General features: G+C 45.5%; 2 protein-coding genes across 2 annotated transcripts in view; one reads left to right on the top strand and one right to left on the bottom strand.

Annotated features, from left to right (window-relative positions):
* The window catches only part of LOC144601450 (uncharacterized), a 201,734-nt gene that overhangs the window by 76,135 nt on the left and 103,204 nt on the right, over positions 1-22,395 (bottom strand). The gene's annotated exons all lie outside the window — the stretch shown is intronic.
* LOC144601196 (uncharacterized) overlaps positions 1-22,395 on the top strand; it is a 39,161-nt gene that overhangs the window by 11,207 nt on the left and 5,559 nt on the right. Inside the window, exons 4-7 of the mRNA XM_078413165.1 lie at positions 4,808-4,816; positions 7,349-7,484; positions 10,344-14,628; positions 20,158-20,997. Coding sequence (XP_078269291.1) covers positions 4,808-4,816; positions 7,349-7,484; positions 10,344-11,499 — 1,301 coding nt within the window. The 3' untranslated portion in view covers positions 11,500-14,628; positions 20,158-20,997. The remainder of the gene's footprint in view (positions 1-4,807; positions 4,817-7,348; positions 7,485-10,343; positions 14,629-20,157; positions 20,998-22,395) is intronic.

The following is a 22,395-nucleotide window of genomic DNA, read 5'->3' as shown; positions in this document are numbered from 1 at the left end:
ACTGATAAGTCCCTCGAGTAAAAGGAATCAACAGATAGCTGACTGAGCCTGTTAATCACTTCTGGCCTAGGCAGTTTCGGTAAGCGATGTTGCAAAACAACTTCTGGTCGCGCCAGTAATTATCTTATAGGTACAGACACAGACAGAATACACAAGGTACCAAATACATAAATTTTCCATCAATTTCTCCTGTTTATACAAATGTACTGAATTATAATCTAAAAACAAATTTATGTCCTTCGAGTTGAAGTCCCCAAGTTTCCTTCACGGAACCACATGTTCTCTTGACTTTCTGTAGTTCGATCATTCGTGAGGATTCAATCAGTCAGGAATAGTTTTCTCTCAAGTCAATTCATTGCATTGTCTCTCTTCTGCTTGGTTGGTATTAGTTCGTACAACATAGTCATTTTCTTTGTGAGGGCCGTTTCAATCAGCCGTCTGGGCGAGTCCTCCCACACAGAGGATGATGCAGCAACCCAGGCAGAACAGTACCCCTGCAGACCATTTCCCGAACCATGAGTCCAGGAACCCTGCCCAGGAGGCGTCAACTCCCGAATTCTCAGCCAATTCCTCTGCCAGTGAAGTGAGTCCAGCCAGGGCCATCAGGTGCGGTATTATGGGAATAAAGGTGCAACAAGATGATCCGAACATTACCCATGTCTGCTAGTAGCCTGTCCTCCCTTGTCTGCTAGTAGCATGTCCAAGGCCATTCTATTCTGCCAGGCCATTAGACTGGTCCGATCTAGTTGTTCGGCTAACCCTTTCACAGCATCTCTTGTGTAATTGATAAATCGCTGCTGATTATAATATAAGTAATTTATCCAATCTACATTTTTATTAATGGTTGACCACCAGAAGATGACAGACTCAAATCCTGCAGCTATCTAGTTGCGTGCCTTAAATTCATCTGGAACCCCTCTTGGCACTCCAATTTCATTTACGTATATGTGTGCATCAAAAGAACCCTTAGCAAGTTCCCTTTTCACTCTATTCCCTGTCTCGGATTTCTCCTTCACATTTTTCAGTAAATGGCATCATCAGCTGTATCAACGCACAGGTACGTTCCAGTTCTTAGGTAGCTTTGCCCTCAATATTCTCCCTCCACAGTACCACCAAACATCTGCCCTCCCGACCTCGTGTTCAGCTAGAGCTGTTGCGTTCAACCCTGGCAAGGGACTAGATGATAGTGCAGGGGTGGGAATGGAGACGTTTACTATAATCTCACATAACTCCAGTGTTCCCAGTTCCTTACCTCCAAGATCACATCTAGCGAAACAATTAAAATTTCCGCCGGTTGGTACAGTGAATGGAGGTGGGATCCTGTCCTTAACTACGGGGGGAATAGAAAATGCAAATCTGTGCAATTCTTATTCTGTGGCTTGCGTTTACTAAGGTACAATGATAACATGCATTTGACTCCGCCTGGTGAGTTGGTAAAATTTAACGGGAAGGGTGTTGGAATAAGTTGTGGTTTTGCGGATGCACAAGCATAACAATCCGTCCTGTTTAAGGACTTAACTGTGTAACGCATCCATTCCAGCCATGCATTATCATCTGTATATCAATAGACAATAGACAATAGGTGCAGGAGTAGGCCATTCAGCCCTTCGAGCCAGCACCGCCATTCAATGCGATCATGGCTGATCACTCTCAATCAGTACCCCGTTCCTGCCTTCTCCCCATACCCCCTCACTCCGCTATCCTTAAGAGCTCTATCCAGCTCTCTCTTGAAAGCATCCAACGAACTGGCCTCCACTGCCTTCTGAGGCAGAGAATTCCACACCTTCACCACTCTCTGACTGAAAAAGTTCTTCCTCATCTCCGTTCTAAATGGCCTACCCCTTATTCTTAAACTGTGGCCCCTTGTTCTGGACTCCCCCAACATTGGGAACATGTTTCCTGCCTCTAATGTGTCCAATCTCCTAATTATCTTATATGTTTCAATAAGATCCCCCCTCATCCTTCTAAATTCCAGTGTATACAAGCCTAATTGCTCCAGCCTTTCAACATACGACAGTCCCGCCATTCCGGGAATTAACCTAGTGAACCTACGCTGCACGCCCTCAATATCCGGTCTCAATTTCCAGACTCTTCCGGAGGTCTGCTACTGGGATGACCTTAATTATTTGTTCTCCTGTCTTTGGTGGTGCCCGAGTTTCCTTATCTACCTGTTACTTTAGTGTCTGCTGGTTAGACTACTCTCACTTCCAACTGGCTACAGGGATCCTTCCAACTAACTTCGACACACACGTAATACCACCCTTCATCTTTCTTCTGGATGTTCCTCACGGTTATATACGTTTTCCAAGTAGGCTGTGTATTTCCCCATCTTCCCCAGTTACTCCAGCCAGGGTTCGTATGGGTGTAGGACTTTCTTATTAATGACCATCGCTGGTATTGCGCGATTCCGGTCTCTTTATGGCCTGAGGCATCAGTATTGGAAAACATAATGCCATTTCGAGCAGGGTGCTAGGCAGACATACACATCTGTTACGTATGCTTTGTCCTTGCAACTGTCAGTTTTATACTGACATGGGTCGATTTCAAAAGTGCTAGTACTTCCTTGGGTCAGGTATATTGTATACTTCGCATATGCTGTGGTGATTAATGCAATTGCACTCAGAATAATCAGCCCCCACTTCATGGTTTGGGAGATGTAGGTTTCCGATCGTTACTGGACCTATACAGGGCGTCGGGCGTCCCCCTTTCTCCTACTCTGAAGTTGGGATTTTTACTCTTTTGCAGTGTGTGATATGTACCCACGTTGGCCTTTCGGCAATTCTTACCGCAGTGGGAGTAGTAAGTAGTACTTGATACGGACCTTCCCACCGAGGGCTTGACCACCTTTTTCTTTTGATAATTTTTACGAACACCCAGTCTCCGGGCTTTAATTCCTCCACGAGATTCCCTTCCGTTTGGTCAAGACCTGTTAAACCTTTCAACACACGAGATTTGTTTATTAGCATTTTCTTCATGTACTGTGCTAGGGTACTATCTTCACTTACTGTCTCAGAAAACTTTTGTCGAACGGGGTATTGGAATGGTTTACCATACAATATTTCGTACGGGGACATTCCCCTCGTACTTGGCAGCATTCTCATGTTTAATAACACTAATGGGAGGCAATCTATCCAGGAGAATCCCGTTTCTGCCATTGCCTTCCTTAATTTGCTTTTAATAGTTCCATTAGTCCTTTCTACTAACCCTGCAGACTGTGGGTGGTAAGAGCAGTGATGTTTTAATTGTATTTTTAGGGTCGCCGTGAGCTTCTCTATTACCTCGTTGACAAAATGGCTCCCATTGTTACTATATATTTTCTCTGGTATCCCGAACCTTGGTATGATGTCCCTGAGGAGAACTTTTGCCACTGTCAACGCGTCCGCATTGGCAGAGGGGAAAAACTTCAACCCATCGGGAAAATACATCAATAATCACTAAACAATATTTCTTCCCTTGCGAGGGGGTTAATTCAATAAAGTCCATATTTAAATTTTGAAATGGGTACCTTGGTTGTGGGTACTTCCCTTGTTGTTTCTTTATGTTTCCTTGTGGATTGTATCTGGCACATATCTCGCACGTTTCGCAGTACTTCTTTGCATAACTCGTGAACCCATAGGTGTTGAACACCTTCTCGACTAATTGCACCATTCCTCCTGTTGAGACATGGGTTACCCCATGGCTCGTAACACAGGCAAATCGGAATAGGGACTTTGGCAATATCAAGCGGCCATCTTTATATCTCCACAGTCCATCCTCCTGTTTTTCCGCTTCATCCATTTTCCATTTACTATTATACTTATCGTAGGCTTTAGGTAGTCTTGTAAGACATAGAAGACTTCTTTTAGATCCAATATTTGCAAAGGCTCCTTGTCGGCTGCGGGAGTAGGAGTATCTCTGTTCGATTTGTCCCTCTCTTCAGCCTCGGTCAGTCAGGATCGGTCATAGCTTCGGGACCTTGGACCGTCCTCGCCTTCTTTTGGTGGAGTATGTTTAGCCTGGGGACAATCTCAAGCCCAATGGTCGAGTTTTCCGCAGACAAAACATCCCTCCCCCCTTGGGGACCTACTCCCTCTGCCTCTACCTCTTCCTCTGCCTTTCTGCCCTCCCCGCCCCATATCTTCTTGTTTTACCCGGTAGAATACAGAGACGGTATTTTTGCTTATTTCCTCAGCATCGGCCAGATAAACGTTCTTTACAATCTTTTTCTGTTTGGTGTTTTCCCCTCCGCATGTACTGCCCAATCTTTTACATCATTGAGTGCCTTTGTTTTCCATCCCACCATGTGCTTTTTTATATCTGAACTAATCTCTGGTCTTAGTCCGTTTAACAGTTCGATTTTTAACTATTGGGCGAACGGTCGATCGTCCACCCACGGGATCGGTACTTCTTGTCCACTATTTTCCTCAACGACAACCTTAAGTCTGGAGAAATAGTGTAGCACAGGCTCGTCTTTATTTTGTGTACATTCCCTAATTTTATTGTAATGGACTCCTCTCTGGAAGTGTGCTCTTATTCGATTTTCAATAGCTATTCGTCTGTTATGATAATTATTCTGACCTGGTGCCCACTGAAGGGGTGCTCCATGTACAATAGCATTCCAATCTCCTTCAATTAAACACCAATCACACCCAATAAGACTTCGCAACGCTTGTTCATATTCTACAGTATTTAAACGATAACTTACAACCAGGTTTCCAAAGTCCCTCTGCCACTTCGCGAAATTATCTCAAGGATGTGGAATGCCCTCCAGTGCCTTTCTTATACTATATGATAGCTGACTGAGACCTGTTAATTACTTGTGCCCTAGGCAGTTTCGGTAAGCGATGTTGCTAAACAACTTCTGGTCGCGCCAGTAATTATCATATAGGTACAGACACAGACAGAATACACAAGGTAACAAATACATAAATTTTCCATCACCCCCCCCCCCCCCCTCCCCCACACTATTTAGTTTAAACCCACCCGTGTAGCAGTGGCAAACCTGCCTGCCAGAATGCTGGTCACTCGCCCGTTGAGGTGCAACCCGTCCCTTTTGTACAATTTACCCTTACCCCAAAACAGATCCCAGTGGTCTAAGAATCTAAATCCCTGCCCCCCTGCACCAGCTCGTCAGCCACACATGCAGATCCCCGATCTCCCTCCCCTATTCCTGCCCTCACCAGCACGAGGAACTGGAAGCAAATCGGAGATAACCACCCTGGAGGTCCTGCTTTTCAGCCTTCTTCCGAGCTCTTTAAAGCCATGCTGCAGAATCTCTTTCCTCTTCTTCCCGACGTCGTTTGTGCGACATACACAACCACTTCCGGCTGCTCACCTTCTCCCTTGAGGATGCTCTGCAATCCGTCTGTGACGTCCTGGATCCTGGTTCCTGGGAGGCTACACACCATCCTTGAATCCTGCTTGTTGCCGTAGAAACCCCTGTCTGTACCTCTCACGATAGAGTCTCCTACTACACGGATGATCCTGACATGGAGGGATTGACCAACAGGGAAAGATGAAATCGATTGGCATTCATCTCATTCTGCTAAACTCGAAGGATTAGAAATCTTATGGAGGCATAGACTCGTATAGCAAAGTAACAGACCCTTCAGTTGAACTCGTCCATTCCACTAAGTTGCCAACCTGAGCTTGTTTCATTTTCCTTGTGTTTGTCCCATGAATAAGTCTGTAAACGTTTCGTATCTGTGCATCTGCCTAAATGCTATTTAAATGCACAATGAAGATTGGGTCAGCCGCGATCCTACTGAATGGCAGATCTGGCCCGAAAGGTTGAATAACCTGGTCTTGTTCCCCTGAATGTTGACTCAATGGACTATCCATTTACTTCCCGCAACTTAAAACAAACTTTTTTTTTTCTAAAGATAGACGCATAACGCTGGAGTAACTCAGTGGGAGTAACTCAAGTACCTCAGGCAGCATCGCTGGAGAGAAGGAATGGGTGATGTTTCGGGTCGAGACCCTTCTCCAAACTTTTTTCTATTTCCCTGACCTGATAAAGGGTTCCAGACGAGAAACATAACCATTTTTCTTCATGCAAATTTGACTAAGCTTCTGAGTGTCTCCAGTAATTTGTTGATCTCATGGATTTACATTAATGATCTGGATGATTTACATTAATGATCTGGATGATTTACATTAATGATCTGGATGATTTACATTAATGATCTGGATGATGGTGTGGCAAATTGGATTAGTAAATATGCAGATGATACTAAGATAGGTGGAGTAGTTGATAGTGAGGTAGATTTTCAAAGTCTACAGAGAGACTTGGGCCTTTTGGAAGGGTGGGCTGAAAGATGGCAGATGGAGTTTAATGCTGATAAGTGTGAGGTGCTGCATTTTGGTAGGACAAATCAAAATAGGACGTACAGGGTAAATGGTAGGGAATTGAGGAATGCAGTGGAACAGAGGGATCTGGGAATAACTGTGCATTGTTCCCTGAAGGTGGAATCTCATGTGGATAGGGTGGTGAAGAAGGCGTTTGGTATGCTTGCCTTTATAAATCAGAGCATCGAGTATAGAAGTTGGGATGTAATGTTGAAATTGTACAGGGCATTGGTGAGGCCAGATCTGGAGTATGGTGTGCAGTTCTGGTCGCCAAATTATAGGAAGGATGTCGACAAAATGGAGAGGGTACAGAGGAGATTTACTAGAATGTTGCCTGGGTTTCAGCACTTAGGCTACAGAGAGAGGTTGAACAGGTTGGGTCTTTATTCTTTGGAGCGTAGAAGGTTGAGGGGGGACTTGATAGAGGTTTTTAAAATTTTGAGAGGGACGGACAGAGTTGACGTGGGTAGGCTTTTCCCTTTGAGAGTGGGGAAGATTCCAACAAGGGGACATAGCTTCAGAATTGAGGGACAAAGGTTTAGGGGTCACATGAGGGGGAACTTCTTTACTCAGAGGGTTGTGGCTGTATGGAATGGGCTTCCGGTGGAAGTGGTGGAGGCTGGCTCGATTTTATTATTTAAGAGTAAATTGGATAGGTATATGGATAGGAGGGGATTGGAGGGTTATGGTCTGAGTGCAGGTAGATGAGACTAGGTCAGGGAGAATGGTCGGCGTGGACTGGTAGGGCCGGTCAGGCCTGTTTCCATGCTGTAGTTGTTATATGTTATATGTTATATTGCCAACATCTGTTTTTTTAAATTTTGCTTCTTTCTCTGCCAGCCGATCCCAGATTGTACTCCAGGCTCTGGGTGGTGAATGTAAATTTTGCTGGGACTGCTTTTGGCACGGTTGTTTCTGGAGCACTGAGGATTGTAGGTGCAACTGTGGCCATTGATTTTATAGGTAAATGACTGCAACTAATGCTGCGTATAAGAAACCAAAATCCTTGTGTCACTTTTAGCTGTTTTTGAAATCAGCTCCTTTCGACATCCTCTGGCTCTGGGGTCTTCTACAAATGGGAACATGGTCTTGTCATCCGTTCTGTTTGAATGCAGAATGGGATTAAACACTTCTGCCCTGGACCAAAATAGCAGCAAGTAACACCTACGCCATCTAGTCATCCACCCTTGACATTCAATGGCATTACCATCTCTGAATTCACTGTCATCATTCTGGGTGGGAGGTCCATCATAGACCAGAATGTCTCCAGGACCAGTCACACAAATACTGTGGCTACAGAGGAACGGCAGAACCAATGTGACTGGTGAAAGGCTTGGATAGAGTTGGTGTGGAGAGGATGATTCCACTAGTGGAGGAGTCTAGGACTAGAGGTCATAGCCACAGAATTAAAGGATGTTCTTTGAGGAAGGAGATGAGGAGGAATTCCTTTAGTCAGAGGGTGGTGAATCTGTGGAATTCTTTGCCACAGAAGGCTGTGGAAGCAAAGTCAGTGGATATATTTAAGGCAGAGATAGATTCTTGATTAATGCGGGTGTCAGCGGTTATAGGGAGAGGGCAGGAAAATGGGGTTAGGAATGATGGATCAGCCATGATTGAATGGCAGACTAGACTTGATGGGCCAAATGGCCTAATTCAACTCTTATCACTTATAATCTTACGACTTTTGGAAAATAATAGAACAGAAAATACCTGAAATACTCAGCATTAATCAATTTCTTATGGAAAGGGAAATTAACATTTCAGGTCCAAGACGGCTCATTAGAATTTAGAAAAAGGAAAAGCATTAATATTCAGCAGCAGAAAAGGAGAGGGATGGATGGTTAGACGAAAGGGATAGGGTAAGGCCACATTAGTTAACAGTTGGGTCTATGAGACATCGTCAGCAAGACAGGCTATCCCAATAGAAATGGAAAACACTGATCAAGGATGAATGACTGGCAGAAATGCCCTGTTCAAATGCAGAAAAAACATGAGAATTTCAAGCCGACAACATGCCTAGACTGATGTGTAGGAAGGAACTGCAGATGCTGGTTTAAACCGAAGATAGGCGCAAAAAGCTGGAGTAACTCAGCGGGACAGGCAGCATCTCTGGAGAGAAGGAATGGCTAACTTTTCGGGTCGAGACCCTTCAGTCTGAAGCTTGAGATGTTGTTCATAGGCTGTGTTGATCCGCATTGTAACAGTGCAATTTCACTGCATGTCGGAGTGACCAAATGTTATTTTGTCTAAAATTATGTCCTGTACCTATTGATATCTTGTGTGAACTCCTTTTACAGGGCACACAAGCAGAGGGCTTGGCTGCGGGAATCTCAAACTTAATATCACATCGGACCTGCAGTGTCAGACAGGTCAGCAGCACCAATACCCTCAACCCTTGAATCTAGACGAGGAAATGCTGATCTGTTGTATTTTTGAGGAGAGACGACAAACCACAGTGGGGCAGCGACACTCACTTCTGAAGGAGGGTGTTCAATAGCACTGACTAACAGGAAACTGAGGGGTGGCTTTTTCACACAAAGTGTGGTGGGTATATGGAACTAGCTGCCAGAGAAGGTAGTTGAGGCTGGGACAATCCCAACATTTATGAAACAGTTAGACAGGTACATGGATAGGACAGGTTTGGAAGAATATGGACCAAAAGCGGGCTGGTGGGTCTAGTGTAGCTGGGACATGTTGGCAGATGTAGGCAAGTTGGGCCGAAGGGCCCGTTTCCACACTGTATGACTTGCATGCTTGTAGATTAATTGCTTTGGTAAAGCTTTAACTTGTCCCTAGTTTACGGGGATCACTAGTCGGCTCGGACTAAGTAGGCCGAAGTGGCCTGTTTCTGCGCTGTATCTCTAAACCAACTCTTTTGAGACAAGACTCCATAGATTTCATGTTGGAGTCAACACAGTCATAGGTCTTAAAAATTTGACTTGAATTTACAAGATTCAAAGTGGGAGCAAATTCAAGCGGTCTTACATTAATGCTTAATGTAAAACATGACACCATTTTAATTATTTCCTTAATTACTCATTCTGGGGGCTCCTAAAGTAAATGACCATATATGAATTGGCAATGCTGTAATATCCGCATCACATTTTGGAACTAGGACGATGATTTGCACCAATGATAGACACAAAATGCTGGAGTAACTCAGCGGGACATGCTGCATCTCTGGAGAGAAGGAATGGGTGACATTTCGGGTCGAGACCCTTCAGTCTGAATATTAAGATGTTGTCCATCGGCTGTGTTGGTCCTCACTGTAACAGTGCAATATCACTGTTTCAGATATTGAAACGCCAGTGTGACCAAATATTATTTTGTCTAAAATGGTGTCATGTACCAATTGATGTCTTGTGTGAACTCCTTTTACAGAGCATACAAGCAAGAGGGTTTGTCTGCGGAAATCTCATACTTAACCTCACATCGGACCTGCAGTGTCAGACAGGTCACCAGCACCAATGTCTTCAATCCTTGAATCTGGAAAAGGAAATACATCTGTTGTATTTCTAAGGAGAGACAACAAACCGCAGTGGGGCAGCGACACTCACTTCTGAAGGAGGGTATTCTGGAGCACTGACTGTGGAAAGAGCTTTGGCCATTTACACAGCCCTAGAAGAAGAAGCTGAAACCAAACACGTGTTCCATGTGTGTGAGGTCTTGATGAATCAACCTGGAGACAAGGGGGAAATTAAGTCAGTGAGAGACCAAATATTAACTTGCTTAAAGTGGTACCAGCGTGAATGATTGAGCCTTTGAAAATAAACCTTTCCCATCCAGCTAGAAACTTGAGCATCTGCTCTGTGTGTGGAAAGAAGCTTGCTTGTTTAATCCTGTTGAGACACCATTGATCTGGCTCCCTGAGAGCACCCCAGCACATCGTCACTGGAGACGGGGCATTCAACTGCTCCAAGTGTGGGAAACCTGGATCCACACAGTCATCTGGTACACCAGTGAATTCACACCAGGGAGAGGCCCTGCTCCTGCTCTGAGTGTGGAAACTGATTCAGCCAGTCATTCAATATGACGGGACGCCAGCAAGTTCACACTAGGGAGAGGCCATTCACCTGCTCTCAATGTGGAAAGAGATTCACTCTGTCATCTAGTCTGAAAATACATCAGCGAATTCACACTGGAGAGAGGCCATTCAAATGCTCTGAATGTGGGAGGGACTTTATTCAGTCATCCCATCTGCACAAACACCTGATACTTCATACTGGGAAAAGGCCTCTGAACAGAGGAGTCACTTGCTCGGAGTGCGGGAAGGGATTCACTCGGTCGGACAGCTTGCTAAAACACAAGCGGATTCACACAGGGGAGAGACTGTTTACCTGCTCTAGGTGTGGGAAGGGATACCTTCACTCGTCCAGCCTGAGGAAACACCAGCGAATCCATACTGTGGGCAGATCATTTATCTGTTCTGAGTGCGGAAAAGGATTCCTTGGGTCAACAGAACTGCTGATACACCAGCAAACGCATACAGGGGAGAAGCCGTTTGTCTGCACGAAGTGTGGGAAGGGATTCGCTGTGCGTCGCCATCTACTGAGACATGAGCGACTTCATGCTGTGGCGAAGCACTTGAACTGTCCAGAGTGCGGGAAAGGGTTCACTCGCTTACCACACCTGATGAGACACCAGCAATCGCACACTGGGGAGAGGCTGTTCTCTTGCTCCAACTGCGGTGATAAATTCACGCAACCATCAGGCCTGATTAGACATCAGCGGGTTCACACCGGGGAGTGGCCATTCATGTGTTCAGAGTGCGGGAAGGGATTCCATTGCTTATCACACCTGATGAGGCACCAGCAATCGCACACTGGGGAAAGGCTGTTCACCTGCTCCATCTGCGGTGATAAATTCTTGCAGACCTCAGACCTGATGAGACATCAGCAGGTTCACAGCGGGGAGATGCCATATACGTGTTCTGAGTGCGGGAAGGGATTCACTAAGTCATTTGGCCTACAACTACACAAGCGAGTTCACACCGGGGAGAAGCCGTTTACCTGCTTTGAGTGTGGGAAGGGATTCCCTCGGTCGGCCAGCTTACTAAGACACCAGCGAATTCACACCGGGGAGAGGCCTTTTACCTGTTCCAGCTGTGGGAAGGGATTCACCCGGGCATGTTCTCTGCTGAGACACCAGCAAACTCACACTGAGAACGATTAACCATACTGTGTGAGGAACCCAGCAAACCCTGTTAGGCTTTATTTCTGAAACCATTGGTGATCCCTCTAACTTGACTGAGGTTTAATATCCTGCTGCTCTGAACACTGTCTCAGATCCTAAATCAGACCACCAGGTAGTGCCGAACAATGGCTGCCTCGCCAATGATCTGTCTCGTTTTTTTCCTTCTTTGTAGTTTTAGTTTGTTGTAAAATGTATGTTTTAGTTTATCTTTATTTTTGTGTTATGTTGGGGGGGGGGGGGAACTTTTAAATTCTTTTTCTTTGACGGAGCTGTGACATTTTCTGTGTCGTATCTCTGTCCGCACTGCCTATCCGCAGCCTAACATCGTGGAGCTGGTTGCTGGGGATCAACCTCGGGAGCTCCAACCGCGGGAGCCTGCGGACTTTAACATCGTGGTGCTCGTGGTTCCTGGTTAGGGACCGGCTTTGGGAGTTTCAAGCCACGAGAGCTTCAATTGCCCCAACGCACGAGCTTCGATCGCCCCAACTGCGGATGATTCAACTCCCCTGACCATGGGGGAAAAGAAGATAAGAATTTATTGCCTTCCATCACAGTGGGAATGTGGAGGAGCTGCTGCGGTGGATGTTTATGTCGAACTTTTAGGTAGTTGTGCGTCGTGTTGCTTTTTTTGGTATGACTGCATGGCAAATCAAATTCCTCGTATGTTGCAAAACAAACTTGGCTAATAAATTATGAGTATGACTATTATTATGATTATGATTAAATGTCTCTAATGCACACACTGTACAGTAGAAAGAGAGGCCATTCTGCCCAGCTGAATCTTCCCCTTGTTTCCGTCTAAAGCCTGTTCCTCTACTCTCACCCTGTTGGAATGTTCTTGTAATATTTTTTCCTTTGCGTTCCCTCGGTTTCCCATGAAATGCATCCTTGATGTTCATCTCGATCCCTCCCTGTGGTGACGGTTCCACATTGTCCCCGCTCTGGGTGAAGATGTTTCTACTGCATTCCCTGCGGGATTTACTGCAGACTGATGACCAAGCTGAGGCCTCGCTGGTATCTTATCCCAGACATTTCTTGTCTGAAGTCTCTGATGCCAGTTGAGAATAGACTGACTATGTGACTCATTGTACCCAATGCTTTTTAACAGTGGGAGTCATTTTATTTGGTTTCAAAGGCTGGATGCCACATAGTTGGTGATACCTCAATAAAGCTTGTCCTGTAAAATCTCAGAACAATTGGGCGTCTTGTCAATGGAACTGGGTCAGAAATCAGCCACGATGAGCACATGAAATGTGTAGGACGAAAAGAGCAGAATTAGGACATTCGGCCCATTGAGTCTACTCCGCCATTCAATCATGGATGATTTTTTTTTCCCTCTTAACCCCATTCTATTGCCTTCTGCTTATAGTTTTTGACACCTTCAATGGTTCAATAGTACTTTATTGTCACTTGTACCGAGGTACAGTGCAATTACTTTTTTACATTCCGTTCAGTAAAAGTATTACTATGCAAAGTACTATTGCACTGTTGCACTTACTAATCGAGTTTAGGCAGCATGTCTGTAGAACATGGATAGGTGTTGTTTTGGGTCAAGAGTTGACAATCCGAAATGTCACCTGTCCATGTTCTCCAGAGATGCGGCCTGACCCACTGAATTCCTCCAGCACTTTGAGCTTTTTTTGTAACTTTCTTTCCAACTCAACAGATTTTGCCCCAGATATTTTGAGTGTAATGAACTGTACAACTGATCATGTGACCCAATGTATTAAAGTGAAGGTATGACACAAAATGCTGGATTAACTCAGCGGGACAGGCAGCATCTCTGGAGAGAAGGAATGGGTGATGTTTTGCGTCGAGACCCTTCTTATTTATTAAAGTGCATTTATATAACATCTTATCACTTTTTCAAAGCTCTGGCTCAAATGTTGGCTGTACTGGAGCCCAATGGAATCAGTCTGATGCCCCATAGATCCAGTGATCTGAGGTTGATCCTGACCTCATACTGTCAGTGTGATATTGGCCAGTTCTCTCTCTGACCCAGTGGTTTCCTCCCATATACCAAGGACATGTGGGTCAATTTGCCGTTGAGCAGGTTTAAGAGTCACTGACTTTATTTTAGATATGAGTGAGGTGGGTAAATGCAATGAACAGTCAGCCCAACTAGTTGAGGCAAGATGCCTATTAGTCTCTATTAGTCCCATTTGGCCCGTATCCCTCTAAACATTTCCTTTCCCATGATACAAAAGTGGGTGGTTTTGCAGATAGTGAAGATGATTGTGAAATTACAGCAGTATCTTGATCGATTGGCCAGGTGGGCTGAGGAATGGTTGATGGAATTTAATACATAGAAATGTGAGGTGTTGCATTTTGGGAAGTCTAACATGGGAACATCCTACACAGTGAATGGTAGGGCTCTGGGGAGTGTTGTAGAACAGAGGGATCTAGGAGTGTAGGTGCATGGTTTCTTGAAGGTGGAGTTGCAGGTAAATAAGGTAGACAAAAAGACATTTGGCACATTGGCCTTCATCAGTCAGAGTATTGAGTATAGAAGTTGGAAGGTCATGTTCATAATCATCATAATCATACTTTATTAGCCAAGTACGTTTTGCAATATACGAGGAATTTGTTTTGCCATACAGTCATACCAATAAAAAGCAACAGAACACACAAAATACTTTTTAACATAAACATCGATCAGAGAGACTCCTCCACATTCGTCACTGTGATGGAAGGCGGAAAAAAGTTCAATCTCTTCGCTTCTTTGTTCTGCGGTTGAGCCTTCCGTTGACGGAACAAACTTCACTCCGGTAGCCGACAGCGTTTGGGGTCTCACGTTAGGGCGATCAAGCTCCTGCATCGTGGGGGAATCTCCAATCCCCCGCGCCAGGCGTTCTACGGGTTGGGGCTAGTCGAACCTTCCGTGACCTTTGGAGCTTCCCAGCTTCGGTCTCAACCCGAGACTGCGAGCTCCTCGATGTTAAAGTCCAGGTTGGAGTGTCGATCCCAGGCAAGGAATCTGCTCCGATGATAAATCCATGCTCCGCGGTGGGGCTCAAAGTCAGTCCCGAGCAAGGCCTCCAGCTCCATGACGTTAGGCCGCAGAGCGACCGGAGATACGATCTGGAAAACAATCGCATATCTGGCAAGGTAGGAGATTGAAAGAAAGTTTCCCCCGATCCCCAGTTGTATAAGATATTGCAGAGGCTGCATTTACAGTATCGTGTTTAGTTCTGGGCACCATGTTATAGGAAAGATGTTATCAAGCTGGAAAGGGTACAGAGAGGATTTACGAGGATGTTGCCAGAGCTAGAAGGTCTGAGCTATAGGGAGAGGTTGAGTCGGTTGGAACTCTATTCCTTGGAGCTCAGGAGGATGACAGGTGATCTTGTTGAGGTGTATGAAAACGTGAGAGGAATAGATTCAAAGAGACTCTTGCACAGAGTAGGTGAATCGAGGACCAGATGACATAGGTTTAAGGGGAAAAGATTAAACAGGGATAATTTTCTTCAAACATGGTGGTGGGTGAATGGAACAAGCTGCAGAGGAGGTAGTTGAGGCAGGCACTATCCCATCGTTTAAGAAACAGTTAGACAGGTACATGGATTGGACAGGCGTGGAGGGATATGGACCAAACGCGGGCACGTGGGACTAGTGTAGCTGGGACATGTTGATCAGTGGGCAAGTTGGACTGAAGGGCCTGTTTCCACACTGTATCACTCTATGACTCTATGTACCTGTCCAAATGCGTTTTATATGCTGTTATAGTATCTACCTTAACTACATCCTCTGACAGTTCATTGCATGCACCTACCATCCTTTGAGTGCAAAAGTTGCCCCTCAAGTCAAGTCAAGTCTACTTTATTTGTTACATACACATACAAGATGTGCAGTGAAATGAAATTGGCAATGCCTGCGGATTGTGCTAAAACTACAAAACAGAATAGATTTATTTTTTTTTAAAGACACAACATAAAAAAAAAATTAATAAAGTAAATTAGTCCCTGGTGATATAAGAGTTAACAATCCTGATGGCCTGTGGAAAGAAACTCCGTCTCATCCTCTCTGTTTTCACAGCGTGACAGCAGAGGCGGTTGGCTGACCGTAGCAGCTGGAACAGTCTGTTGCGGGGGTGGTAGGAGTCCCCCATAATGTTGCTGGCTCTGGATCTGCACCCCCTGATGTATAGGTCCTGCAGGGGGGTGAGTGTAGTTCCCATAGTGTGTTCAGCCGAACGCACTACTCTCCACAGAGCCTTCCTGTCCTGGATAGAGCTGTTCCCAAACCAGATTGAGATGTTGCCGGACAAGATGCTTTCTACATCCCCAGAGTAGAAGCACTGAAGGATCCTCAGAGAGACTCTGAATTTCCTCAGCTGTCTGAGGTGGTAAAGGCGCTGCCTTGCCTAACTCACCAGTGCGGCAATGTGTGTTGTCCATGTCAGCTCCTCTGTGATGTGGACTCCCAGGTATTTAAAGCTGCTCACCCTATCCACAGTAATCCCATTTATCTCCAGTCCTCAGATGTTGAGCCCTTCTAAAGTCCACAATCAGCTCCTTAGTTTTTGTCACATTCAAGAGGAGGCTGCTGTCCTGACACCAGAGTGCCAGATCAGCCACCTCCTCCCAGTAGGCCTTCTCATCGTTATCGGAGATCAGGCCCACCACCACAGTGTTATCAGCAAACTTGATGATGGAGTTAATAATAATAATAATAATACATTACATTTATATAGCGCTTTTCTAACACTCAAAGACACTTTACACGGTTTACTAAGACATAAAAGAAAATAAATAGATAAATGAGTTAACGAAGAGAAAAGGAAAAAGAAGGAGAGGTAACGGTCGGTGATTGAAGGCAGTGCTGAACAGATGAGACTTCAGTGATGTTTTGAATGTGGTGAGTGAGGAGGAGTCTCTGACGGTTTGGGGTAGTGAACCAGTTAGTCTGACATCAATGGTGGGGAAGATGCTGGAGTCAATTATAAAAGACGAAATTGCTGAGCATTTGGATAGCAGTAACAGGATCATTCCGAGTCAGCATGGATTTACGAAGGGGAAATCATGCTTGACAAATCTACTGGAATTTTTTGAGGATGTAACTAGGAAAATTGACTAGGGAGAGTCAGTGGATGTGGTGTACCTCGACTTTCAGAAAGCCTTCGACAAGGTCCCACATAGGAGATTAGTGGGCAAAATTAGAGCACATGGTATTGGGGGTAGGGTACTGACATGGATAGAAAATTGGTTGACAGACAGAAAGCAAAGAGTGGGGATAAATGGGTCCCTTTCGGAATGGCAGGCAGTGACCAGTGGGGTACCGCAAGGTTCGGTGCTGGGACCCCAGCTATTTACGATATACATTAATGACTTAGATGAAGGGATTAAAAGTACCATTAGCAAATTTGCAGATGATACTAAGCTGGGGGGTAGTGTGAATTGTGTGGAAGATGCAATAAGGCTGCAGGGTGACTTGGACAGGTTGTGTGAGTGGGCGGATACATGGCAGATGCAGTTTAATGTAGATAAGTGTGAGGTTATTCACTTTGGAAGTAAGAATAGAAAGGCAGATTATTATCTGAATGGTGTCAAGTTAGGAAGAGGGGATGTTCAACGAGATCTGGGTGTCCTAGTGCATCAGTCACTGAAAGGAAGCATGCAGGTACAGCAGGCAGTGAAGAAAGCCAATGGAATGTTGGCCTTCATAACAAGAGGAGTTGAGTATAGGAGCAAAGAGGTCCTTCTACAGTTGTACCGGGCCCTGGTGAGACCGCACCTGGAGTACTGTGTGCAGTTTTGGTCTCCAAATTTGAGGAAGGATATTCTTGCTATGGAGGGCGTGCAGCGTAGGTTCACTAGGTTAATTCCCGGAATGGCGGGACTGTCGTATGTTGAAAGGCTGGAGCAATTAGGCTTGTATACACTGGAATTTAGAAGGATGAGGGGGGATCTTATTGAAACATATAAGATAATTAGGAGATTGGACACATTAGAGGCAGGAAACATGTTCCCAATGTTGGGGGAGTCCAGAACAAGGGGCCACAGTTTAAGAATAAGGGGTAGGCCATTTAGAACGGAGATGAGGAAGAACTTTTTCAGTCAGAGAGTGGTGAAGGTGTGGAATTCTCTGCCTCAGAAGGCAGTGGAGGCCAGTTCGTTGGATGCTTTCAAGAGAGAGCTGGATAGAGCTCTTAAGGATAGCGGAGTGAGGGGGTATGGGGAGAAGGCAGGAACGGGGTACTGATTGAGAGTGATCAGCCATGATCGCATTGAATGGCGGTGCTGGCTCGAAGGGCTGAATGGCCTATTCCTGCACCTATTGTCTATTGTCTATTGTGAGTTCCAGAGGGTGGGAGCAGCGATGGGGAAAGCCCTGTCCCCCCAGGATCTGAGTTTGGTCCGGATGGGGGGGGGGGGACAGGAGGTTAGCAGCAGCAGAGCGGAGGATACGGGTGGGAGTGTGTCTGTGGAGGAGGTCAGTCAGGTAGGATGGGGCCAGGTTATGGAGGGCTTTGTATGTCATGAGGAGGATTTTGTACTGGATTCTCTGGGGGATGGGGAGCCAGTGGAGCTTGTAAAGGACGGGGGTGATATGGTCACGGATCGGGGAGTGGGTGAGTAGACGGGCAGTGGAGTTCTGGATGTGTTGGAGTTTATTGATGATTTTTGAGGGTGAACCATAGAGGAGGCTGTTGCAGTAGTCCAGATGGGAGGTGATGAAGGCGTGGATGAGGGTTTCAGCAGCTGTGGAGGAGAGGGATGGACGGAGACGGGCGATGTTTTTGAGGTGGAAGAAGGCTGTCTTGGTGATGTGCTTGATGTGTTTGTCGAAGGAGAGGGTTTGATCAAGGATGATTCCAAGATTCCGGATGTGAGGGGAGGTGGATACTGGGAAACCATCAATATTGAGGGTGAAGTTGTGGGTGGATTTGGTGAGGGTTTTTGGTCCAATGATGATGATTTCAGATTTGTCGCAATTGAGTTGGAGTTGAACCTGGCCACATAGTCATGTGTGTATAGGGAGTACAGTAGGGGGCTAAGGACGCAACCCTGGGGGGATCCTGTGTTCAGGGTGAGGGGGTTAGATGTATGTCTCCCCATCTTGACCACTTGGGGCCTGGCGGTGAGAAAGTCCAGGACCCAGGCACACAGGGGAGTGTTAAGCCCCAGTTTCAGCAGCTTCTCAGCAAGTCTGGTGGGGACTATTGTATTAAAAGCTGAACTAAAATCAATGAACAGCATCCTCACATAGCCCCCTTCTGGCTGTCAAGATGAGAGAGCAGTGTGCAGAACCTGGGAGACCGCATCATCCGTGGATCTGTTTGGACGGTATGCGAACTGTAGTGGGTCCATATTTCGAGGGAGGAAGGCACAGATGTGGTTCTTGATCAGCCTCTCGAAGCATTTCATGACCACATGGCCCTGAGGTGAGGGCCACCGTTCGGTAGTCATTCAAACAAGCTGGAGAGGCATTCTTTTGCACTGGTACGATGATGGATCTTTCGAAGCATGCAGGGACCACGGACTTGGCCAAGGAGAGGTTGAATATTGTGGTAGTCACTGGAGCAATCTGAGTAGCACAAGACTTTAGTACTCGCCCAGATATACCATCTGGACCTACAGCTTTCCTTGTGTTCACACGCGTCAGTGCCTTCCTCACGTCGTGCTCGGACACCGAGAATGTGTGCACATCCCCAGCGGTGGATCCCCTTCCAGCCTCGCTAGCCAGCACGCTGGCGGTGTTGTTTTTAGATGGCGAGCTTAGGGTAATGTTGCCCGTCTCGAATCATGCGTAGAAGGAGTTCAAGTCATCAGCTAGGGAGGTGCCGGCACTTCCGGTTGAGGGGAGACTGCACCGGTAGTTAGTTATAATCCATAGCCCCTGCCAAAGGCGTCTGGTGTCCTGCTGCTCCATCTGCGACTCTATCCTGTCCCTGTACCTCCTATTTGCGTCCTTCACCACCCTTCGCAGTCGGTAGGACTCTACCTTGTAGTCGTCCATGTTGCCGGATGCCAGGCCAGAGTTGTAAGCAGTTGTAACAGATTATCAATTAATGTGCAAATTTATTTCAAAATGTTATTAGTGTACAGTGACATATTCACATTGTTTTGTAATGTCTGTTTTTAGTTTGAAATGCACTAAAAGAGGCTTGAAACGGGTAATTTTGTGTGTAAATATTTGACCCCCGTTGTACGCCTTGCACAAGCGCTCGGATCTTTTCCTCTTTTTTTTAACCTCACTCACATGCCTGAAGAATGAAACAATGCTTTTTTATTCATGCATGCGTGTGTGGGTGAGCAAACCTGAGTATGAATTACAAACTCACTGTCCCTCGTGATCCCACACAAAGGTTTGATCCAAAGGCATACTTATACCAGGGGGCATGTCCCATACCTCCTACATCATCAGCATCCTTGAAACAAAACCCCTCGTGTCAGGACATGCTCGGAAATGTTCCTCTGCACTTATATCTTAATTCTTTCTGGCACCAGTACTTGTCTGGATCAGGCTTGTCTACCTATATGGTTTAATTTAACAATCGAGCAACTCATTATTTTGATACACCTTGGACGTCATTTTGTCACACCTTGGATCTGTCCCCTTTGTTATGCACTCATTGCAATTTCAGCTAATCAAGGCATTTTATCTTGTTTCCACATCTTCCTCATTCCTCTGCAGTTCTAAAACTCTTTCAAGAGGAAACAGAAGATCTTGGAGAAAACCCACGTGGCGAACGTGCAAACTCCGTACAGACAGCACCCGTAATCAGGATCAAACATGGGTGTCCAGCTTTGCAAGCGCTGTACAGCAACAACACTACCGCTGCGCTGGAAACAAACCAGTTCCTTGGTTTGTTGAGAAAGGCGTTGTTGCACTGATGAGACTTACCAAACATTGATCACAGAGGTCTAGTTAAAGCACTCTCCATTACAACAGATTACAGCTGGGAGACAATTTATTTAAACTTCTGGAAAATCCACTGTGCAGACAACAGACAATTAAATCACTGGGCAACAACTTATTTACTATCCAGGCATGTTGCAGCCCTCTGGACAGCAAGAAGATTCATGCCTGGTGGCTTAGTCCTTGGCGTTCAGCCTACAACATCATCAAACCTTCCGCAACTCATCAAATTCATGGTTCTGGCTCTCTGCTCCTCTCTATGCAACTAAATCCTCCACTGCCTCATCAGGAGAACTCATTCAATATGAACAAAGTCATGCAGCATGGAAACATGCCATTCGGCCCAACTTGCACATACCAATCAAAATGCCTCATCTACACTGATCCCATTTGCCCGCGTTTGGCCCATATCCTTCAATCCATGTATCTGTCCAATTTTAAATGTTTAGGAAGGAACTGCAGATGCTGGCTTAAACCAAAGATAGAAACAAAATGCTGGAGTAACTCAGCAGGACAGACATAATCTCTGGACAAAAGGAATGGGTGACATTATGGGTCGAGACCATTCTTCAGACAGAAGAGTCAGAGGAGAGGGAGACACAGAAATAAAGAAGTGTAAGTTGTGAAAATGAAACATCAAAGGGGATGGAGCTCAAGGAAACTGTAGAATAGTTTATTGTTACCCAGGAGAAACTGACAGCGAAGCATACAGAGATAACATTTAATCAGGAGGACAGTCAGACTGGTTGGAGAACTGGGAGGGGGGAGGGATGGGAAGAGAGAGGGAAAGCAAGTTACTTAGAGTGACACAGTGTGGAAACAGGCCCTGCGGCCCAACTTGCCCACACCGGCCATCATGTCCCAGCTACACTAGTCCCACCTGCGTGAGTTTGGTCCATACCCCCCAAACCTGTCCTATCCATATAACTCTAATTGTTTCTTAAATGTTGGGAAGTCTCTGCCTCAACTATGTCCTCTGGTAGCTTGTTCCATACACCCACCACTCTTTGTGTGGAAAAAGTTACCCCTCAGATTCCTATTAAACCTTTTCCCTTTCACCTTAAACCTCTGTTCTCTAGTGCTTAATTCCTATAGTCTGGCCAAGTCACTGCATCTACGCGATCTGTTCCTCTCATGATTTTATACTTGAAGTTAGAGAAGTTGATATTCATTCCGCTGGGGTGCAAGCTGCCCAAAAGCAATGTTTAGTTGACTTGGCGAAAAAAAACTTGTAGGAATCACTAGGGTTGAGAAAAAATCCAGTCAGTGTTGAACAAAGATAATAGAATGGAGCAAGATGAATCACTCCGTCGAAATCGCCTATACTGAAGTGTAGTATGCAAAGGAGGTTTTAGTTCGCCATTTTAGTAGGCAAAACCCGCCGATCGCTATGCCTCTTGCAGTGTAATCAGTGTTGTGGGGGAACAGTATGTGCGATGATACCATTAAAATGCAGAAAATATCTCATCTATCAACTCACATTTTCTTGTTATTTTTTAATGTTTTCCCCCTGCATAATTTCTCTGATTTTATTATTTCTTAGTTTCCGCCCATTTCCATCCCATCCTTCCTTCCCAGCGCACTCTTTTGTTCAGTTTCCCTTCTATTGCTCAAACATACACTGCATAAATTTCTGTCATTCATGGTAAGATTTACATCATTTTGTGTGCAAAATATACACGGTTGCACTGTTTTGCATATGAAAAGATCAGGTCCTGATTTATACCAGCTCTTCACCTTCTGAAGAAGGGTCGCAACCTGAAACATCACCCATCCTTTTTCTCCAGAGATGCTGCCTGACCCGGTGATTTACTCCAACACTGTCTATTTGAATTGGATTTATGCTTCTGTACCACGTCAGGCAGCATTGGTCATTTTAGTGTCTGTCAAGGGTTTTTAACTAATCAATTCACCAATTCAAAATTTCCTGGCTCTAAGTATTAAGTTAAATGCCTTTTCAATTATATTGTGGATACAGTAGAGTTCTATTGTTCGCAAATGCCTAATCTCTGC

The sequence above is a fragment of the Rhinoraja longicauda genome, chromosome 16, assembly GCF_053455715.1.
Source record: "Rhinoraja longicauda isolate Sanriku21f chromosome 16, sRhiLon1.1, whole genome shotgun sequence".
Lineage (NCBI taxonomy): Eukaryota > Metazoa > Chordata > Chondrichthyes > Rajiformes > Arhynchobatidae > Rhinoraja > Rhinoraja longicauda.
The sequence above is the reverse complement of the archived record's forward strand: the minus strand, read 5'-3'. Positions and strand labels throughout refer to the sequence as shown.